This window comes from Rhodamnia argentea, chromosome 9 (genome assembly GCF_020921035.1).
Source record: "Rhodamnia argentea isolate NSW1041297 chromosome 9, ASM2092103v1, whole genome shotgun sequence".
In the NCBI taxonomy this organism is placed as follows: Eukaryota; Viridiplantae; Streptophyta; class Magnoliopsida; order Myrtales; family Myrtaceae; genus Rhodamnia; species Rhodamnia argentea.
This window is the reverse complement of record NC_063158.1, coordinates 7,666,215-7,689,213: the sequence shown is the minus strand read 5'-3', so window position 1 is coordinate 7,689,213 and position 22,999 is coordinate 7,666,215. Positions and strand designations below refer to the sequence as shown.

General features: G+C 39.4%; 2 protein-coding genes across 2 annotated transcripts; one reads left to right on the top strand and one right to left on the bottom strand.

Annotated features, from left to right (window-relative positions):
* Positions 1-734: 734 nt before the first annotated feature.
* On the bottom strand, positions 735-3,436 carry LOC115744380. The gene is made up of 4 exons (XM_030679520.2): positions 3,056-3,436; positions 2,126-2,270; positions 1,742-1,835; positions 735-1,142 (listed from the first exon to the last, which is right to left on the bottom strand). Exons 1-4 carry the CDS (start codon positions 3,310-3,312, stop codon positions 877-879), a joined length of 762 nt encoding a protein of 253 aa, XP_030535380.2. The 5' UTR covers positions 3,313-3,436; the 3' UTR covers positions 735-876.
* Positions 3,437-18,038: 14,602 nt separating this feature from the next.
* LOC115730976 (cell number regulator 6) lies at positions 18,039-21,094 on the top strand. The gene is made up of 4 exons (XM_048285708.1): positions 18,039-18,331; positions 18,920-19,034; positions 20,235-20,500; positions 20,824-21,094. The coding sequence occupies exons 1-4, from the start codon at positions 18,224-18,226 to the stop codon at positions 21,058-21,060; spliced, it is 726 nt and encodes a 241-aa protein (XP_048141665.1). The 5' UTR covers positions 18,039-18,223; the 3' UTR covers positions 21,061-21,094.
* Positions 21,095-22,999: the final 1,905 nt, after the last annotated feature.

Genomic DNA, 22,999 nt, shown 5'->3' with positions numbered 1-22,999 from the left:
GGTAGATGAAGTTGTTTTTCTAGGGTGAAATGGCAAGTGTTGATTAATATTTGCATTCGTCTGCATTGTACACACTACTACCAAAAGAATACCCTGCAATTACCAGCAGCAGCAGTAGCAGCACCATTGGGAATACAAGATGCTTCAACGCTGATATAGACTGAACTCTCAGGAAAGTTTATCTCTCCCTCGGTGGCTCCTGGATTCTTCCATCGGCGATGTTCAGTCCATGTTCTCTTGGAGACCTGGATCCGCGAAACAATTATCCCTGTGATTGCTGAGGTGAACTTGAAGAAATTATCTTGGTTTCGATTTCCCTTATTTTGCCTTGTGCTTAGGCTCTCAATTGGCATTGTTCGACTGCAACCTATATGCATTATTTCGGTCCGTGTTTAGCAGGAACAGAAAATGCTCGCCGACTTGACCATCAGCATTGAATTAAAACACCGTGCATAGGATTGGCAACAGATTGACGCAAATGAACATGAAATTGCGAATCTCGGTTTGCTAAGAGATACTACTTTGAAATGTCTAAAAGCATGTAAACAACACGCCTCTTTAACAAAAGCAGTCGACTATTATTGTTAGTGCGCCCCAGATGTCGCTGTTCATGCAACAAATATTCAGCATTTTCTGTAGATATCTCGTGCTGTTGGTAGCTTCTTGACTCAGCGCTTCATCTGGGGCGAGGTGTCTAATGAGAAAGGTTCCTCTGCGAAATTCTCAGGAAAACTAAAATTAAGTGCAGCAGCAACACTTTTACCTCTCGCAAGCTGTTCACACGAATTCATATACAAGTACTATGGGGAACTCAGGTTCAACAGCAAACTCGGTACACCTTTATCACATCTTGAGTGCACCATGTCATGAATCTGCCTAGAATTGAAACGAAGGTTGAACTCGTGCCAACACTACAACCAAGATGATTAGGACCGAAAGCAGCAAGGACGATCCAACTCTGTCCTCCAACTCAGCCGTAGCCTCTGGCGTGGGAGGCCGGGAATGTTGAAACGTCTCGATCAAAAGCAGCTTGAATTTTTCAATGAGTTCCATGATTTTGTCCTTCAAGATGTCCAAGAGCCACCGCGGATTGTTCGTACCCCAGTCTATTTCCTCATAAATCAGAGGGCTTTTAGTATCATCTGCAAAGCATACAGTTTTGAGAACCTTTTTTCTCGCATAGAAAAGGTTGCAGAGAATCAAGTTATGCTACTCTTAGTGAATAAGAAAATCAAGATATGCTCCAAAACATTCAAGCAGATCTTGATCTCTACAAAAGCAGTTTTGATGCGCTACTCTTGTACCAATCTTGGCGGCGCTTGATATAACAACTAGGATACTTCTTTGGACAGACACAATCAGAAGATGAACTTAAACCCCGTTATCCGATCTTATTCCACTTTAGTCAGATTCATGGGTCGTGAGACCCTATGCCCTCCCTCGATCATATTTATCTATAGATCAAACTGATATTTATCCCTATCTACCCACTTTTTGCACCTATTTGGACTGCTGTCTTAACTGGCCACTGTGTCGTGCCACTAACCAAAAAAGAGGAACTTACAAGACTTTAATGAGCATCTCAAGACTGCAATGAAGTAACTTTTTCTTCTGTTCTGAGTACCGCCGTGTTGCTATGATAAACATTTTTGGCGTAAGACAAGATGTTAAACGATAGAAGCAATATGCAAAGTTCAGTCCACTGAAGCAATAATCTTGTTTTGGTTAAGTCCATGCAAACCTGAGAGGAGCAACTCCTGGAACTTCTGGACCGACTGATTGTTCATAATAGCGCTCCAGAAAGCTTTATCCGAGACTAACGAGATAACCAATCTCTACAAACAGATATATCCTCCCGTTAAAACTCAGTTAAGGATTATAAGGTTTGTTCTAGCATAATGACAAACGATGATAAAAAAGAAAGGATCAAGCTTCAGCTTGAGCCATAGTTCGAGTCAGGACGTATTTCACAATTCTAAAACAAATTGCTAAATCTAATTTGCTTGTTCTTAGTTACCCCAGGTTTTAGTCTCATTATTCATTCAGAACTAAACCAAGATTCGGCCCGGGAAAAAAACCAATCTACTAGAGGATAGCACAATACATCCATTCGAGAATATGGCACCTTAATAGCTGGTTCCGTCAGCAGCAGATGAAGGGCATGCCGAACTCTCCCCCATCCACTAGACATCAATATGCTCGAATCCCTACATCCGAAAAGCCGCATCCAGTTTTGCTCAGAGCCAGTTGAAGAAGCACTCTGCCAGAGGCTGGTTCAACCGAAAACTAATCAGAGGGAGATCGTGTATGAACATGTGGAGGAGAGATTTCATAGCAAAATACAGTAAATGGAGCACCAGCTTTTGGATATGGGAACGTGCTTCTTTAATTGTTATTTGACAAACGAGACTCTTAGTGGGATAAGGCTTGATATGTTGTTGTTGTTGTAGGAACCAAAACATCACTGACCAAAACACAGACTGGCAATTCACAAAAAAGTAGCTCGAAGCCCGATAGTATACTTTACCATACTAAAGAGGGTTTAGTCAAATTTCATCGAATTCACCCCATTGTTCCTCTATGATGCATCGGCTACAAGAACATTACCAAAATCTAACTTTGCATGAAACAGAAAAACGAGGAGCATTGCTCATTTGCCTAATTCGGCGCAGTGCGACCAACTCATCGACAGAGGTAAATCATCAGCGAGTTTGCTTCTCCTTTTGCAAGACTATTTTCCCATCCATCCACAACTCTGTCAAAGCCTCGGACAGCACCAAAAGACAATCTTGGATAAAACCCTTAGCAGGACAAATCAAAATGACTCGTCACGCACAAGCCAAAGTTCTTTCAGCAGCACAGAAGCAGCCTTTCTTCAAATCCCAATGCGATCTTATTTCATCCTATTCCGTGTCGAGCATCTTTACAATCTCCGGGAATTCGCAGGCGACATGGTCGTGTGAGATGAAAAGGAATCAAACACAGTCGCAAGCAAAAAAGAAAAACCATATCAGGAGGAGAGAGAGAGAGGTAGGAGGGAACAAACTTCACAGACTCGAGGAGAGCACGAATGGCCTTATCGATCTCGAGCTCGGAAGGAACAAGACCCAGAAGGGAAGAGCGCAAAGTCGCCGCCATCTTCCCTTGGCTGGCAGGGCCAGAAGCAGAGCAAGAAGGAGGCTTGCAATGACTGGCTGAAACCGGAAAGTTGGCATTATCATCGATGCTTCTTGAAGGAGAAGAAGGCGAGGGAAGGAAGATGTCAGGAGAAGGGTTCTTCAATGGCGGAGAATGCACCGGCCCTTTTTCCATTTTGGAGAAAATCGGGAGAGAGAGAGAGAGAGAGAGAGAGAGAGATTGATAAGGGTGTGTCGAAAAACCTTTGGAAATGAAGGATTTTTGGCAGGTTGATGGAAGGAATGATGTTTGATACCTTGCTGAGGAAGGTGATGATGACCTGTCCACTTTACTGTACTGGGGAATATCACTCCCACTCCACTCCACTTTGACGAGAAAATATTTACTGCTACCGGAGGGCAAACGCATCTTTACAACACCATACTCAAAAATTACCACATGATAAGTGGGTCTTATATTTCAAATTTTTCTAAAATCCATTTCTCATTCACTTTTTATTTTCCGTAAATACCCTCAACCCCAAGTTCTTTTTCCAAAATTTCTACAGATTTCAATCTCTCTCCTCTGTAACTCTCTTCCTTCCCGATCTCACTTTCTCTCTCCAAATTTCTACAAATTGTCAATTTCTATGCCCACGAAGTGCCCCACCACTAGCCACCGTGAGATTTATTTGCATCAAAATCTCTAATGAACTTTCTCGCCGGCTTACCGGGAGCCAGCATTAGAATTATCCAAAGCATTCACCAGGTAATCGGACAAATCATAACGCCCAATTGCGCTGCTTAGTCGGAACCTCCTCGCGACAGCTGACATAATGAAAGTTACTTGGATTTATTAATAATGTGAAGGAGTTAAAGTTAATGATTTTTGTGAGAGGTTAGCCGGGGACTTGTCAAAACCGATGGATCGGATCGGGTCATAAATCCGATCGAAATGATCCATTTAACCTGTTTATAACTCATTTATTGTAATGCATACCTAGTGATCAATATACTTAAAACACTTTCATATTCAATCTAATATAGGGCTCCGGTGGCTACTCTTCCCATTTGGAAAGAGAGAGGTAAGAGGCTTAACTCCCCACCTTTGGGGGGAGTGGGGTGGGGACACGTAAGGATGAAGCATGATTTAGCGATATGCACATAGCACATATAGTGTGGCTTGTATAATAGAATATGATATGATAGAACCCGACCCAATAAAAAAATCTAATATAGGAAAACTCCTTAGTGCCGAGTGACAACGAGATCGAGTGAGGGTGAGAGAATGGGTATAAATTAAATGTAAACCCATTTATAACTCATTTAACATTTATATTATGTTTAAACCAATTTATGGCTCATTTATTGAATATAATTAGCATATTTAACAACTCAGCTTGTATATGGGTTAGAAAATTGGTTTACGATTAGTTTTGACAGGTTTAGTCAATGACGTCATTAATATCTCTATACATTCACATGTATTTTGAATTACCTACATGTACATCTACCCAAAATGAGAATTTGCACTTGAATAAAAAAGAAAAAAGAAAAATCTAAAAACCCATCGACACCATACACCCATTTGCTGTTGGGTTTTCACGAAACATGTACGGGTAAAATTAAAACGCAAACGCAATGGAACTAAACCCTAAACCCATACATGGATCTCCAAATGCATCGTTCTCGCGTTTCAATCGAAAATCAAACTAAACGAAGGAGGCTTGCGGATTATCTCTTAAAGCGTGTTTGAAATGGATTAGTTCGGATGTTCTTCATTTGAGTCCCACAAACGTCGGACTCGTAGTTCAGACACATTACCAATCACACGACGAATGGAAAGATGGAACTTGTGGATGATCACCACCTTCGATTGTGCTAGCAATCTTGTGGATACGAAACTCCACACTCTCGATTTTTCGGTAACAAGAACGAGAACAAAGAAAGCGATTTTCTGCTCTCTTTCAACTCTTGTACACTCGCACAAAGGCATGCCCACACGGTGCACACTTCTCTTTTCTTTTCCCACCAAAGGCACCCTATCTATATTTATTGGGATGGAAGCAACTTGGTGATCAAGTTGTTGAACTTGGTCACCAAGTCGTGCGAAAAACTTGCAAACCAAGTTGTTTTAAAAAACACCTTGGTCAGCACAACTAATGTTGTATGCACATCTCATGTGCGCGCAATACATATACTATATATTAATACAAAACATTTTTAATTTAAAAAAATAGAGAAACTACATGTGTGCATATTGGACACATCAATATATGTCCACCTTAGGCGTGCGTGTACATCATATGCACCTAGTCCATGACCAAAAATAAGAATTGAATTAAATCATCATGTATTGGTTAAGATGTGTGACATCCCTAGGTTCATTACTGAGTTGGCGAGAAAACGTGCACTAACACATTAGTGCTTCCAAGAAAACTAATTGTCCGGATCAACCTTCGGATCCTACAAGCTATGAGTGACATCTAGTAATATGTCATGGCTACCTAGTGTCGAGAACGGTCCTTAATTCCATTTGCTCTATTTTAATCTTTTACTACATATAATAGTGTGCATGCGTCAAACCGACTAGAAGATAAGTGCATGCGAAACAAAACGGTAGGCATGACACCTAAAGGGTATGGCTTTATCGGTAGGGCTTTTGATCCTATAGCAATCACATAATAGGGTCTAGTAAGAAAATTCTAGAAAATATTTACTTTGATAGATAATAAGCCATTTAATTACATCATCCAAGATAAAACAGGAATAAACAAGGGAAACAACCTCAAAATACAATGCTTTCCCATCAACAACTACCGCCAACATCGGCGTACACCATTCTCCATATCTAACCACCGCACGGCCTTAGTCAAAAAGTAGCTGCCATGTTGCCAACTCCCAAAAGCCTACCCGTACATCTACCACTTCCGCCTTCAGGTTCCCCTATTCCTCGCTCTCGCTGCTGCCGCTACCGCCACCGCTACCTCCCTCGTTGCTATGCTTCTTGGTGAGAGGAAAGGGCTAGGGACCATGCCACACCCCCATGCCTCGAATGTATATGATGGTAATGAGATGCTCGATACAACCATCCGGAGGACCCACGTCTACCACCACGATCGTATGCAACTTCCTATATCAAGTTTATGGTGGATAGGACTAGGTATGCTCCTCCCAAGTTCGGGTGATGTGCACTAGCACGCCGAAATGTGGAATGATTCTGGTGGGTGGAGGAGAAGATGACATAACTAAAATTGGTGGACCGAGAGTTATGTTAGTTGCTCTAGTTCTGGTAGAGTTTTACGTATGGAAATTAGATAAGATTCATGTGCGAAGCGTTACTTCATGAACGTTGCTCAGCCACCCCACCTACAAGAGGCTCTCTCTCTCTTTCTCTCTTCCCATAACTTTTTCCCCTTCCTCTTGTGGACAGCCCCCCTTTTCTCTTGAGAGCTCTCTCTCTCTTCCTCACTTTCTCCACCCGACTTCTCCTATCAAGCTCTCGATCTCGCTCAAGCCTTTAAGCCCAACGGTGACGAAATCAACCTTGGCTCCTCCGCTCGCTAGCTCACTCACTCACCCATTCACCTGCTCGGTTGTGCGACCTACCAAGGAATGAAGGGAGCGGTTTGAGCTTGCTCCGTTGGCAAATTTGGCTCCGTCTTCTTCGAACTTCAATCCTAGGCAAGTATTACTTCTATCCTAACAACTAGCCTGTTCGATAATCGTTTGTCTTGGCGATATGGGGTGCCTTGAAAATGGATATTTGGCGTGGGAATTTTGGGGATAAGTACACTAAAAGTGTTATAAATTTTGTACGGTGTTCACTTGAGCGCCATAACTTTCAAAATGTTCACTTGAGTACCATAACTTTGAAAAAATGTTCACTTAAGTGCCACTCACTGATTTGGCACGCCGAAAATCCGACGTGGACTTATTTTAACATTAAACCTGCGCATGTGGCTTGCTAGAAAAACAAAGTCAGCACTAGAGATGGAAAATGATATCGTATTGAAGAAGAAGTTAACTTATTTAACAATTGGGGTCAAATAAAAAAAAATTAGTGAAGAACCCTAATCCTAATTGCACCTCCGATTTGAAATTCTTCCAATTGTGAGCTTTTCACCTCATTATATTCGCAATGGCAAGTCGAAGTAGGAGAAGCGAGTTAAGATTTTATGAGCCAAACGAAGATGAATGTCCAAGTTATTGCTATTGTGAGTCGTGAAGTCCAACAAGAACAAAGTGGATGCAAGACAATCCCGGTGAAGGTTTATTGGATGCGGTAGTTATAGAGAAGGCTTCAATTGTGGATATTTCAAGTGGGTCAACGGAAAAGTTTCAAACTAAGCAACGAAGGTCATCTTGCAGCTACTAGAAGGACGTGGCGAAGCTTGACCCGTGTCGCCATTTGAGGTGGATGATGCTAACTCAATGCAAGCAAAAATCAAGGATTTGGAATCTTTGGTTAATCATTTGCAAAAACAAGTTTCAAGGATGAAAATTCAAAAGGATACTTATTGAGCGTTGCTTGTGTTGTTGATAACGGCTGTGGTTTGGTTTGTGTTTGTAAGTAAGATTGATTCTTAGAAGAACCAACTTTGTCTTCCATAGTATAAGAACAATGAAATGAGTTTTAGTATTCGGAGCAACAACCGCTAGTTTTTGGATGTTGTTCACAAACCGGCCAATGACAATGGCATGTTTTGAAGTGTTACTTCGATAGATGGCGTTGTGCTCAATCTTGCGGCTTGATGATCTCATTGAATGAGCAATGGGGCTGGTTTGGATACTGGAGCTGGTTTGGATATTGATGATGTAATATGTGCATAACTTTTGGCTTATATAGGAATATAAATGATTTGCATCATGTCTACAATAGTTGCTGCAGCAAGAACATATGTTCTTTGCATTTTGTTTTGAAAGATTTTGCATTTCTTTTGTGGAAATGGCAGTCTTTATGATTTTACTAACTGAGCAATTTGTTTATGGTCCAATGTATGCATTATATTTGCTTCAATGGATGAGAAATGGAAGGCATGCATGTGTGGAACGGTTTCTGCAGCAGCAAGAGATGCTCTCTTTCCATTTCTCGTTCAGCACTGTTGCTGGATTTTCGTTGGTTGCTATGGTTGTTCAAGTGCGGTACAAGTTGCAAATAACTTTGCGAATGGTCATATGAGTCCTAATTTTTTTTTTTAAGTGAACACTTAAGTGCCTAGACTTTGTAAAAGTGAACGGATAGATGCGTTAGCTTGTTAATAATTGGCTATGTTGGTATTACTTTCTCAAATGCATCCCAACGATAGATTGAGAAATTGACATGCAATATCATTAATATGATGCCAACATCACACCAAATGACTTACATTTGCATCAAACTCACCAATTGCACAAAATGGACCATAAAATCGTGCTTCCTTACATTGAAACCCCGTTGTTGCAACTTACAATATAGCAGGCAAAAATTTCAAAATATAACCATATTGTCGTAGCTTACATTTGCATCAAACCATGTTGCTGCAGCATCCCTTTTCTACATGAGTTGTGATCCATAATGTACCAACAAAATAGAAAAGCCTTTGTGTTGACACCTAAATTTTGATTTTCCTTAAATTATTCATTTTTCATTAAAAAAAATGAGAATTAACTTTAGTTCTCAAAAAAAATAATTTTCATGCGTAACATATTTAATTTTTTTCAAGCATTGCATTAACATTTATCCCGATCGGCGGCAGAAAAATAGAGCTTAAATTGACAAGTAATGGACGTGAGCTTCCATGTAATTTTTAGCAATAATTGGAGGAAATCCTCGAAATTTACAATGCCATTAGGGGGTTACTTTCATTGTCGGTATAAAAAAACAAAAAAAAAAAAAATTTGAGAGGACGGAAAGAAATATTGCACAGACATAGTTCACCCTATGAAAGCATGGTACGTTCTTCTTGAGGGCATATGGACTTGCAATACACAAAAAAATAAAATAAAGAAAGGAGATATCTTCACGTGTCCATGGGCTTGAGCAAAAAGAAAAAAAGCCACAAAAGGAAACAAAATCTTCTTTCTTTCTCATTAACCTAGACTCTATCGCTTATAAAAGAGACCCATGAGCGATTGAAGAGGGGGTCGGCAATATTCTTAAAAAAAAAGGGAGAGCAAACACGAGAGTAGGAGAGGGGTGTCTCTTTGGTGGTTTTCATCCTCGCTCAAAGGGTTCATCCACGGAGTTCATACCACTACAAAAAGAGTGTTCCACGAGAGAGTCAAAGAATTCTCCGACATCAACACTTGTCTACACAAGTTCCCAGGGGGGTGGCATTAAGATTAGTCAAATTCATATATGAACAACCACGTCGCTCTCTTCATAGGCCTATGCCAACGACCAAACAGATTTCAATTCGTGCTAAAGTGATCAACGAATTCCGACCAACGTCACAATAATCGTTCATCATCCACGCAAGAGCATTCCCGAGCCTAGCCGTGAAGTGTTGCCATTCTAAGGAGTCCCAAACTCGTGGCTGTTCCGAGGATTCCCAAGTTGAGCGTGCCTCCTGGCCTAGGCGATCGGTCCAAGCTTGACCGTCAAGATTCGGTAGTTCGAATTAGGAGAGCGAATCTTGGCAAAACAATTTGTTTAAGGTAAATTTCCTACCTTGGACTTTTGAATATTTTATTGCTTATCTTGGAATATATTTGCATATTTTAAACATATCTTGCATATCTTACCCATATTGCATCAAAATGGATATCTTTTTCAAAATGCAGGTAGATTAGGAAAATTTCATTTCCTAATCCGCAACTTGTCACATGATTGAGAAAGTCCATCTTTAAGATTATTGATGGAATACTCGATTAGGTAAGGATTTGAGTTCAATCGTTAATCGTAGGATTACGAATTAAAGATTGACTTAAATATTCGCGAAATATTTCAAAACTTGATTGATATATCCACTTTCTTGATTGACATTGATTGGCATATTCACTTTCCACATTTGATTTGAATTGTTTGATTGTCATATTTTTTAGAATATATCCGTCGTATGATGCAATCTTGAAAATTCTAAAAGATTTGCATTCATTTACTTTGCATATCTGAAAATTGCATCTTTTTAAAAAATAACATCATGTAGATATTGCATATCTAAATTTTTATTTAGGTTAGATTGCATACTAGAATAGAAATTGCATGTTTAAATAGAATCTTATGTTTAAAATAATATATCTTCAATAAATTAGGGTTTAGGTCAATGTAAACTCTAAAATATACAAGATAAAATTGTTTTGACATAATTCTATTTTAGGAAATTAATTCATCCGAAAATATAAAAAAAAACCATTCATCCTTGCCATGTCATCCATGCCATGTCATCCTTGCCACGTCATCCTTGCCACGTCATCCATGCCACGTCATACATGCCATGTCATCTATGCCACGTCATACATGCCATGTCATCTATGCCACGTCATCTTTGCCATGTTATTATTTCTTGCCATGTCATACTAGGTTGCATTTTAGCTTAAATTGCATATTAGAATTGCATGTCCTCATTTTAATTAATACACGTGTCATGTAGTTAATTTAATCATGGTCCTACTTGTGCATTCATTTAGTTTGCATGTAATCTAGTTTAGTCTTGCATTTAATTCATGCCATTGCATATAGTGTAGTCTCTCATGCATTCATATAAAAATCGAAAATTGAAAAAAGAACCATCTTGTGTGGCGCATACTCCCTTGATTATATTGACTTCTGGATGTTCATTAATTGATTGTGCACCCGCATGATAACCTTTGTTAGTGACTAGGTTAAAATCAATTAATGTTGCCTTCTCAAATGATTTTTCATGAAATAAAATGGTACCGAAAGGGCGTTAGAGTAATCTGACGTAATCGAGTCCTCGAACTCTTAATCTACGGTTCGTAAGAATAAAATAGTTCTCCCGCTATTTTATTTAGGTTTCTAATCAACCTACCATAAATGATTAGTAGCGGCTCCAAAATTAAAATACATTGCATGTTAATCAATTGAACCTCAAGTTGCGATTTGGTATGGACTTGGGAGAGTCCGAGTTAGGTTGGTTAAATAATTAACTTGATAATCCATTAGCCTAGAAATTTTTGAATTTTTTAGGTCGCGACACCTTGCCATAAAAAATAGAAGCTTGCTAGTTAGCTCCAATAAAAAACAAAAAACACAACCCCCTTCCCACTAAAAACAGACCGAGCATAAACTGCTAGGCCTCCAAAATCATCCCCACTACCGAAGATCAATAATGTGGTCACATCGAACTGTCTTGAACTTATTCATGAGCTTTGTACTCTTTCGATTTGGAACTCTAGGCACATCATCATTAGATGGTGTTTCTTTTTCGAATTTCTAATTTTTTGGAGGATCATTTGATCGAGATGGAGCTAATGTTGGGGGGGGGCCTTTTTTGGTGCCTGCTTTGGAGGTGGCCTTAGTACCCTTGATTTTGGAGCTGCTATTGGTAGTTTCTTCGATTGTGCACAAATTGTTATCGTTGAATTTTTTATCAATGCATGCACTTGACTTCTTATTTTTGCTGGAATAGCTTGTCCAGTTGAGTGTCCTTGAAATAGTAGCACCTCCGAACTCCTCCCAGGTTGCAACACAACCATATTATTAGTTACCATGTTATGAAATAACTTAGAAATGCATAATACATACAACTACTCCTTACATTGAAAATAATCATGCCAATTTTCATATCCGTAAATAATCTATAGCCATGCTCTCTTATCTTTTTCCTCAAACAGCCAACCCCCCTCCCATAAAAAAAAATCCTCCCAAGTTTTTCATATTAGCACCTATTAATTTCTTCTTCTTTTTGGAGCAGAATGTCTAGTTGGGTGTTCTAGAGATATCGGCATCGCTGAACTCCTCCTATGTTGCAATAGGAGCCGAACCGAGCCAAAAACAGAAAATGGAGACCCCTCGACATAAAAAAATGACGGGTGGGTACACTAAAGTAGATGATTTAAACGGCTGAAAGTGACAATTCTAGTGTTTATGTCGATATAACTAGTGAAGATGGAGACTACGAACACAATGCCATCCCCGTCAATGAGCTCGAACATGCAGATAGCACTTTTAGCCGTATACTCGGCAACTCTGTTGTCCAATTCAGTCCGTTTCTGTTTTTGGTCCAATTGGTTTCCTCACTCACCCTTGCAGCCCGACTCTATTTTCTTTTAACCTGCAAAAAATGTAGCATCATTAAAGTAATGTAACAATGACCAAAAAGAATGTCACTAGCATCATATAGGGGTTGTCCGATCGCAAATAAAATAAGAATGTAATCGCACTCCAAACATCTGCCAGCTCAACTAGAAACCAATATCCAGCCATATATCTTTCATCACTCGTATGTCATCTTCTAATGAAAGGAGACCTCTTCAAGTCTACGAGCAAAAGATGACAAGGCATAATGGAGAAAAGAATTCTCCACCCCCTCCCCAAAACCAAAAAAAAAATCCTCCTTCCAAGATCAAATAATAAAGGTCACTAATATAAAGGTCATTGATATGTGAAGATCTTAAGCCGATGCTCATAGCAAAGGACATGTAGACACCGATGACTTGTTTAAACCTAAATGCATCTTCTCTATAAATGCAATACATGCATGTACGAAAGGGCTTCACTATCCGAGGTCCCTTGGACAGGAACAACATAATGTTACCCCATGTACTATTAGATGATGAAACAAATGGATGAACCCGAGTAAGGATATGACATACACCTAGAAGGGTCAAAGTTTCTAAACCAAAACAGGAAATCAAAACCTCGGCAATAGAAACCGCGAGATAAATTTTCAAATAGCACACAAGAACTAAGGGTGGTCATCTCGGATGAATTAGCTCAAGCGTAGCATCTCACTAAGTAGAAAGTTAAGCCATAGCTAATTACTTTTAGGCTAGAATAAAGACCTACAACTACATGATTAAACAAACTAAGACACCATCGTAGAAAATTACATGCCTAACATGCATGTGAGACCAAAAAAGAAATGAGTTTCGGTGCGGATCGATGAAGTTTAGTCAGATTTGTCTTCTTGATGATTGAGAAGTATCTTGTTCACAAAGTTTTACGTCCTTCTTAAGTGTTTGAATTCTTTTATCAATATCTTCACTTGGGCAACCGAGATTAGTTCTCTCCCGTGGATCCGAGGAAGAGATGGTTCCAATAGCATTTGCGGATGTAGTGAGTTCATTCATCCGAGTTGTCGGTGCTTTGACGGATTCTTGTTCATTAACAGAGACTTCATATCAACATTGTGCTTCTTGTTCATCAATGCTCCCACGTACATCCTCTTCTACATTTTAACCCTTTTCAAGAGCAGTATGCAATAATAGGAGAATTAATTTGGTTACGCCATTGATTGAGGGAAAAAGGATTGATATGGTTTTCTCTACATATTCGCACAAGAACACGTTCAAAATTCAACAAAAATACTCATGCCACATGCGTACCTACAGAGTATGACACCGAATTATCATAAAATCAAATTTAATCCCTTCAGACTATGCTAATGATACAAAATGTCATATCTATGAGACAAATATCATCTGAATTTTAGAGTACTTTTTGATGCAGTAAGCCCTAACTTACGAGATATAGGACCCATTTTCGAAACCTTATATTCACTTTCTTCGACAAAACTTGAACACTCACATTTATACACTAGCAAAGAACCCTATTATGGTCAATGTCATTTTCGCCGCTATTGCACTTTGTCACCAACACGATATTGAATAAAATTTCACTAATTTCTCCATTGAACAGAAAAAAATTTACTAACCTTTACTCCCTAACTTTGGCTCTCAACGGATGGAGAAACGATCTCGTTTTCCCGCTTTTATACTCACATCAACAACACGACATTGAATAAGATTTCAATTATTTTGTTGTCAATGGACAAAAAAAAAAAACAAATGACTAACATTTTCATTCGATTAACCGAGATTCATTCGCGTGAGAAGCTCCATTTGCTTGAGAGCTTCAAACATTGAGGTTGATTCAAACACACGATCTAGAGAGATTGACATACCTTTGCTTTCGGTGTGAGAATGGAAGCCACAATTCGCGTGAGAGACCAATTGATGTGTTTAGAAAATGACGAACATAGATTTTCCCTAATCCTCTCCCCGATCTCTCAATTTTGCCCTAAATCTATCGCTGCAGAATGAGTAAAACGACGTCGTCTCTTCCCGTCGATGTGGATAACATTTTCTATGTTGACAAATCGGGCCTTTTCCAAAAATTATACGTATGGATTTAAAACTAATTCAAATTTACACGTAGGATGACCGGCCGAAATTAGCACTCAACTACACATTTTTACTCCGATATGGCAATCAAGTGAATATTTTGAAAGTTAAGGCACTCAAGTGAACACCGTACAAAAGTTATGACACTTCTAGTGTATTTATCCCGGAATTTTGCTTGCATGGAGGGGAAGTCGCCTTTGCATGAACGATCCGTTGCTTGCGATAGTGCCTTTGGGTCATGGGTAGTATAGATATGAGAACAAATCATCTTGTTTGTCGAAGAATCGAAGTGAATTGAACTTGGAATCCTTGAGTGGGTATTTAGCCATGAGCTTAGAATGGGGGATTAGTTACCCAATTTGATTTGTCTCTTTTACGCCTACAAGAGAGTGTTTCTATAACTCGGAATAACGGAATGAGGGGTTGAGCTGCTTGAGACATTGCTAAACGAACAAGAATGGAGGATTAAGCAAAAAACTATTCATGGATAGACACGAATCAAGATCGGGTCTTTGGAGATGTTCGGCCGTGGATGAGAGGGCTGATTTGGTAACCATTGAGGTTTACATGTTGGGTCTAGTGAATAGTCTAATATCTTGAGACCTTGGGCGGTTGGAATTGCGAACAAAAATGATGTGGGAGCCGTCGAAATAACGGGAATTTGGGATGGATCATGTGGGTGTTTTTGGCTATGAGCTTTAGGAAGCCATTGGTGGAGTTTCTCGGTTGGATTGCCATCTTTGATTGATATCCGATTAGCTAGAGTCCTTATATGTGTACTTTGTGGTGGATTGTTATTGTGAATCTTGATGTTTGCTGATTGTTTGGTTTTCTCTTAAATGAATGGCAAATCGGTTAGTTTAGTCGTTCGATTAGACATTTTACTTGCTGAGTTTCAACTCCCCTCTTTTTAGATACCTAGGTTCCGATGGTCGAGGAAAATGATGATGGTGACAGCATATAGTACCCTGGAGTAGTTCTTCCTTTGATTCCTCCCAGTGTATCTATGGATGTGTTAAAGGAAATGTAAATAACCAACTAAAGTTATATAATATGTAAATCATATGTTCTTTTGATGTGCGGTTCGTATGTTATTATACGGGTTATGAAACCCTATGAGTAAGGCCATAGCCTTAGGAGTTGTGCCTGTCATTTTTTTTTCTTTTTTTTATATGCGTGCACTTGTGATTGTATGGCCGTATGCTTGCTTTAATATATTTAGCTTCTGCATATGCCCTCTATTATTTATAATAACAGATTAAAACAACCGTAAGTAAGGCGGATGCGGTGGGATGTCCCGTGCGTTATACCCGGGTAGTGTGAATGCTTCAACAACATAATGAACTTGTCGATTTTGGCTATAATGTAATTCAATTCCTCTATCTTACCATGTCCCGATCGAACAAAGGCCATGGAATTTTTGTCAAGCGACCAATTTGATCATATGTATAAACCTAATTGACCCGCATTTATATGAGACATGAACCTTTCATTTTCGGTTACAATCCCGATCGAGGATTTCAATGCAATGTCACGATTAGATCGCATAGGATATTAACTTTGCATGTAACAAGGAGACAAATATCATTTTGCGCATACGTGTGACTTCGTGTGTGAACGTACTATGACCATCAAGTAGAGAGATGGATCATTGAACCGCCAATATGCGCACTTGTGAACCATAGCCATTCTACACATAAGTCAACACCGTGTCTCGAGGTCTAAGGATTATTTACATAAGACCAAATCATGAATGATTAGACATTGACGGCACTTGAAGCTTCCATGTTGCTAATCGTTCAATGCTTATTACATTCAATGAACTTATCCGGGTGCAAGCACTGTGTTCTAACTCGGGCATCATAATACCCAATGACTTGTAACTTGTCATTCTCTTAAGTATCCAATATTTAATGGTGAAGTTAATAACACATCGGCCTCAATAGGATCATTAATATCCATTACATAATCCATCGATCGGGAACATTTTAAAAATTTAGTCTAACTGTGAACTACTCACACATATTCTTAATGTCTCAAGAATAGGTTCAGTCACAACTATCTTATGGAATCATTCATCTAAATAATTGGACAGATGAATGAACACATCTTTACCATTAATTGAAAGTACAACTAAAATCCCTAATATGTAACTATTACATGGTTGCTTTAGGGCATATATCTAACGTTTGCCTCTATATTTTCTTTCCCCACTTCGCCACCTCCCCTTGCCTATCTCAACCACGGTCCCGCCATCTCAATGGTCCCCGCGCACATCTTTGATCATATACGCTCCCAACTCTTCTTTGTCTCTTGAAGGAGCCAAAGTTGTCCTCTTACAACCCGACAAGATCAAATTTATCGTACGGATGCTAATTCAATCATAAACATTTTAATTTAACCAATTTAGTTTGAAATTTAGTCATTTCGGTCAATTTGAGTTGGAAATCATTAAAATGGACACCGATTGTCCCGACGGGGGTTGCGATTGAGGTGGCCCTTGCCTAGGGCTAGTGAGGGCATTCCAGCTCTCGCCGACTAAAATTAAAGAAAAAAAAATGAAAAAAAAAACTTAAAATATATATATTTTAAAAATTGTTACAAAATATCGACGTCGGCGCCGATCACGTTATGTAAGAAGGATGCCATCCGCGTCGGTGATTTCCGGCCAAAATTAACTGGATGGACTCAATTGCACAAATGCAAAAGGTTGATGATAAAATTGGCATAATTGAACGATTTATAATTGGATTGGCATCAATGAAATATGTTTAGCACTTTTTTGGTACTTTTCCTTGCACGATTGGAAGAAGTTGTAGTTCTTACTCTTTTATTATAATATTCAAATTTTGTTAATATATTTTGAGATTTGTTCACGTAATTAAATAACCTGTCCTCAAAATTCTTCTAGTGTAATTCTACACCAAATCAAAACTAATGCATTTGTTCAAGTAATAAAAAAAAAAGCACACTTCAAATTATAAGTATTTTCCATGCAAGAAGATATACTTGTTTCACAATCTTGAATCAATTGAACAAGTTGTATACTTGAAGATACTCTATCTTTATGAATGAGACCAGTCGAGAATTATAAATGTTTAGGAAGGATAATGCAAATTTATTTTAAAAAGATCATTTTGATTTATTTTATTGGTCTAATGTATTTGAGAATGCATTCAACAATACTTTCAATGCACCAATCTTTTTAATTTAAAATTGAGTAGGAGACAGAAATTTGAGCATGAAAAAATCGTTAAATTAATAGAAATTTGAGCATAAAAAGTTCAATAAATTAATGTTGATTAATTGCATACACGTCGCAAGATCATGCCAGACGTTTATTATGCATGCAGCAATCACAAAAGTAAAGTTAAAAGGTTACGTGGACGCAAGGAGGGACCTAGCTTGAAGTGTTAATATGAAAATATCGGGAAATTTCAGGTTTTTTTTGCAAAAAATAGAAGTTAAAGGGAGTGTACTGCAAATTTCGGATAAGGTAAAAAAATTTTTTTTTTTTGGTCGAATCATAAAATAAAAAGTTTTGTTTTGGTCAAAATAAAATAAAAGTTGACTAAGTTTATATCCGTTAAAAGAGGAAGGGAATCCACAGTAAAATTAATGTGAAATAAAATCTCATCGAGATTGGAAGGAAGCATTCAATACCTTCCCGCCATTTCAGCACTCCTCTCTCTAAAGTTGCGACATTTCCGCCTTCTAGCAGTTCTCTTTGTCGTGAATTCGATGAGGCTTGTGCATGCATCGTCGATCGACTCCATCAGCTTTTGCGAGACCTGAGGAATTCCGAACCGGATCGAACCATGGCGGATGGGAATGCGCAGTCGAGATACGTGAAGTTGACGAGAGACCAAGCGCCATTGGAGGACATCACTCCCGGAGAGCTCAACCAGCCCGTGGAAATCCCTCAGGTCGACTCCTCCCGTCCGCTCTCCCCGTTTGATTTGATTTCATTGACTTGGTTTTCCTCGTCGCGTGGATTCAGATTCCGGTGTCACCGGTTCCGGAATCCCGTACGTTTCTTTGGTCTCTCCTGTGCGGTGGCTTGAATGTGAATCTGACGCTCGTGTCGGGGTGGATCGAAGTCTTTCGGCGATTGGAAAATGGGAATGTGGATATGATTTCGACTGTGCTGCTCTGTTCTCGGTGGGGTGGGGAGCAAAGTGACGATTTTACAACCTGAAAAGAGAAACGAACGATTAAAAGTTGGAACTCCGAGATCGTGAACTTTCATTTTGGGATCATGTTTTGATCCTTTTGTGCGTTATGAGGTGGTAAATAAGGGCCGGGAGGTGTGAAATTGGATCCAGGTGGTTTTAGGACCTCGAGGAACTACTATGCATTTCAGTATCATAAGTTTCCTCCCGCACTGCCTGGACACGGTTATTGACTTCCCATATCATATGCTGTCTGGAATTTGCGATCGCATGATCAGTTACTAGACTCTTTTGTTCGTGTGATGTCATGTTTAGTTCTGATTTTTATGTTCTGCGCTGCAGTTGAATGTCCGTAGATGTTCTGAATGTGGGCAACCCTTACCTGAAAGTTACCAGGCCCCAGCTGACGAAGATTGGACAACTGGCATTTGTGCTTGTGCTGATGATCCTGAAAGCTGTGAGAATCTTCTTTGCATTTTAACACATGGATGGTCATTATGGAGTTCATTTTATCTCTATGTCCTACCTAATTTGCATATTTCATTTATCAAAACATCCCATTTTTCAAAAACTTGAAGAGTAGACCAGATGCTTCTGGTTGAAATCTGAATCGTCCTTCCATTTTAATCAGATTTGAACATTAGAAGAATGAATAGGCTATGGCGTGGTGTATTGCTGTTGCTGTGAATGGCAACCATTTGTACTGCATCTCTCTGTTCACAGGGTTAGTTTTGATATTAGGCGGAAGATTGGGAAGTGAGACCTCCAGTTTTGTCGCTTCCATGTTCACAGAGTGTTTACCACCAGTATAGGTTGACAACATGACCCCCCTCAGGATTGGGCGACTATAGTGAGAGATCTGATGCAGTGGTACTACTATCTTCGACGAGCGAGTCAAGGCTTGCAACCCCCCTGTGCCTTGCACCGTCTCAAAGATAGTGTCCATGAAAATCACCTTAATGTTTGTTTTGTTCTGTCATGTTCTTTTTATTTATGAAGCCCAGCAATTCCTTGAAACCCAGTGAGGCCCAAAACTTAGGGCGTACTAATTGGTTTAAGCACATTCTGGATGAATAACATGAACTTGCATGGCTAAAACAGGAGTTTAGTACCTCAAGCATTGAACAAGGCAGTAAAAGTTACATTATTGAGTTTCGTCTTGTTTTTTTTGTTTTTTTTAATTAACCATTCCAGATCTGTATAGCAATTCACTGTTGTCATTATCTTCTGTGAATATGAGTGGAAAGTCATGGTATGTGCTGGCTTAGTCCTCAGCTGTTTCCTGCCTTCGGCCAAAAAAGAAGAAAGAACCCTGCCTACCTTTTCCTTTACGAGCAGGTTCACTGGTTTGGTCAAAAAGGAAAAACCAAAAATGGGCCGATGAATTCATCACCACTGCAATGTCCAGTTTTTTGTTCCTTTAACAGCTGACCATTCTGTAAGTAGACTTGGGGAGGGAACTGTCTGATATGGTATGATCTTTTAGTCCAAATAATGATTTGACCTGTTGCTATTGTGGAAGAGGGACATATGCTTTCATGTAAAAGCAAATTTTCATAAATCTTTGGTTCCTCAGCTGCAGTTTTTTTGGTTCACCCTTTCTTTCACATCCTTTCTATGGTGCAGTTAAGATTCTAAACGATGATATAATCTACAGGCTGGACAGGGCTATTCTGCCCTTGTGTGCTGTTTGGCCGCAATGTAGAAACATTGAGAGATGATATTCCTTGGACAAATGGTTGTGTTTGCCATGCCATATGTGTTGAAGGTGGGTTGGCTCTTGCCGCAGCGACAGGAATGTTTCACGGTATTGATCCTAAGACATCATTTCTTTTGTGCGAGAGTCTGCTTTTTGCTTGGTGGATCTGTGGCATCTACACTGGCCTCTTTCGGCAGTCATTACAGAATAAGTATCATCTGAAGGTGAGTTTCTGTATACTTCTTAGGTGATGTTTTTATAGGTCAGCGAAATTGAAGAGATTAGGATTGATCGGTTTAACTGCTGGTTCAATCATCTATGTTTGACTTTGGAATTTTACTTATTGCACGAGCTTGAAATCACTTTTAACTGAAACATTGTGTTTTGATAGTTGAAGTTTCACAAAGTACTACTATAATAAACATGTACATCCTTAAGTCTCTGTTCACCACATAGGTGGCTTCTGATGAAAACTGCAACTGTTTGACATCAGATTTTTTAAGGAATTACTTCTGGTTGCTGCTGCTGACTTACCAAAGCTGTGCAGAATTCACCATGCGATCCATGTCTAGTGCACTGCTGCATGCACTGGTGCGCATTGTGCCAGGAGCACCGGGAGATGAAGAATCATCTCTCTGATAATGCCGCGATGCCTGTGCCTGTTGTTAACCCTCCTCCCGTTCAAGAGATGAGCTCTAAAGACGACCAAGAATCCGCAGTTGCGCCACCTGCCCCTGCGTCCAAGGATCCAGAAAGCACCAATTTGGAAATGCAGCCATTGTAGGTGCTGTAATTTACCCTGCCTTGAAGTTTTTTTTTGGGGGTGTCATAATCCTGCCTTGAAGTCGAAGAGCAGCATATAACTGACATTTTTAGTGCATTAAACACAGCCATTTTTCAAGGGAATATTTAAAAAAAAATTGGGTCAAAAGAGAATATTTACACTGAGTTGTTATCTTCAATTTTTTGTTTCGGAAATAGAATGTTGCGATTCGTATCTTAAAAAGAAGATTATTCGTTTATCGCTATTGAGACCCAAACACTCCGTCGAGCCTCAACACCAAACCGCAAGCCCATGAATGATAATATCAAGTCAAGATAGTGTTCTTGGATGTTTTTTTGTACTGATGAAAGGTGGTAATTAAGATCATTGTGGCAATGCCCATGATTTATCAATGTATACGTGGACTCTTCTTGGAAACAGTTTTTATTTAACGACTGATTATCGTGTCAACGTGCCTAAAGTCCCTTTTGTAAGCTTGCAAGGGTATAATGAAAAAGTAAATATGATGTTTGATTTATTTCATGTATCTATAAATAATTCCAGCCTCACAATTTAATTATACATCAATAACTCAAATTAAATCGAAAGTGTTAAATTTTGAGCATTGAGAAGTTTATTATGAATTATACACTAATTGTGTAGATTTTCACATGGAAGGATTTGTTATATACGAAAAAAGAACAGGCAAGATATAAACAAATAGGGAGTATTAATGTCGATTATCCCAGCCTTATAATTACGATCTCCTCTTGATTTAATGGTGGATATTCAATTTCCCATCTATCAACTATCTGCCTTAATTACAATAAGACGCTAGAACACAAGTGTAGTTCCCACGTTATGCTAAGAAATATTCTATAATATCCTTGTATCTATTTCTTGTATTAGCCTTAAGAATATTCTAGAGTAGCCAAGAAGCTTCAGGACTCGCTCGATCATAAATCCTCCATACTTTCGGTCTCGAAACCTTTGGGTCGTGACACATGCTTGACACACATCTGTCTTGCTCCGTCAGGGCTAACAAATAACAAAAAGGTTTAATTTAAATAAAGAGAAACTACCACAAGAGAATTTAAATTATTTCCATTGTGAGGCCAATATCTTAAATATTTTTATGTCAATTAAAACTTCATATTTGTACCTGACAAAATTATTCCATGTCAAACATAAAAGATGCTAACTTTTGCATATTGTGACAATAATATCCACAACTGTTTAAATTTGTATCGGTGCGATAAAATTTTCTTAAGAATTAAATTCGTAAAATCCATGAAATCTTCTTTTCGAATTATTATCTCCCTTTGTAATGCTGGGGACAACGATTTCAGGTGCCGGCAATTGCCGCAGCCTAGTTCGGATTGGGCAACAGCATAACGGCCCTTATCTCCTGAGTAAAAACTGGGCAAACGCGTCCCTCAGCTCATGGATTTTAGCTAGGGCAAACGGCACCTGGATTCTTCCTCTTCATGCCCATTTACTCTTGTCGAACCAGCTCATCGTCGGCCAAGACATAGAATGGCTCCCGAAGTAGTGTGTCACTCGCAGTTGCCTTGTGTTTCAAATCCTCCGCACGAGATATGTCCCCACGTCGCTCCATGCATTTGTTGCCAATCTCAACTATAAATTTGTCGGTGTCGATATCAAGGACGATGCGACGGAACTGAGAGACGAGTTCGGGCTCGCCGTGTCACACGCATGGTCGATCTCCATATCCTGGCAGTGGAGAGGCGGCGGAGCCCGTCCTTTGGTTACATGGGATTGAAGAAGTCAGTCAAAGTACTCCTTCGCAAAGAACTCGAGAGGCCCAAAGAGATCACGTTTGAGCCGGTGGGACGACAAGGCGGTGACGGCTCGTCAAGTTGAGTAATTTGTCACCTTCAAGCTTGGAATGGTTTTGCAAGCATGGCCAGTGGGTAGACCTGTTGGTGCGGCGGCCCTC

Excerpts from the sequence above, each read along its gene's own strand:
- LOC115744380 (XM_030679520.2), bottom strand. The coding sequence starts at position 3,312 with ATGGAAAAAGGGCCGGTGCATTCTCCGCCATTGAAGAACCCTTCTCCT. Across the intron at positions 1,836-2,125 it reads TGACGGAACCAGCTATTAAG|AGATTGGTTATCTCGTTAGT; the intron begins GTGCCATATTCT and ends ATCTGTTTGTAG. Across the intron at positions 1,143-1,741 it reads CCAGGAGTTGCTCCTCTCAG|ATGATACTAAAAGCCCTCTG; the intron begins GTTTGCATGGAC and ends TATGCTTTGCAG.
- LOC115730976 (XM_048285708.1), top strand. The coding sequence starts at position 18,224 with ATGGCGGATGGGAATGCGCAGTCGAGATACGTGAAGTTGACGAGAGAC. Across the intron at positions 18,332-18,919 it reads AGCCCGTGGAAATCCCTCAG|TTGAATGTCCGTAGATGTTC; the intron begins GTCGACTCCTCC and ends TCTGCGCTGCAG. Across the intron at positions 19,035-20,234 it reads TGCTGATGATCCTGAAAGCT|GCTGGACAGGGCTATTCTGC; the intron begins GTGAGAATCTTC and ends TATAATCTACAG.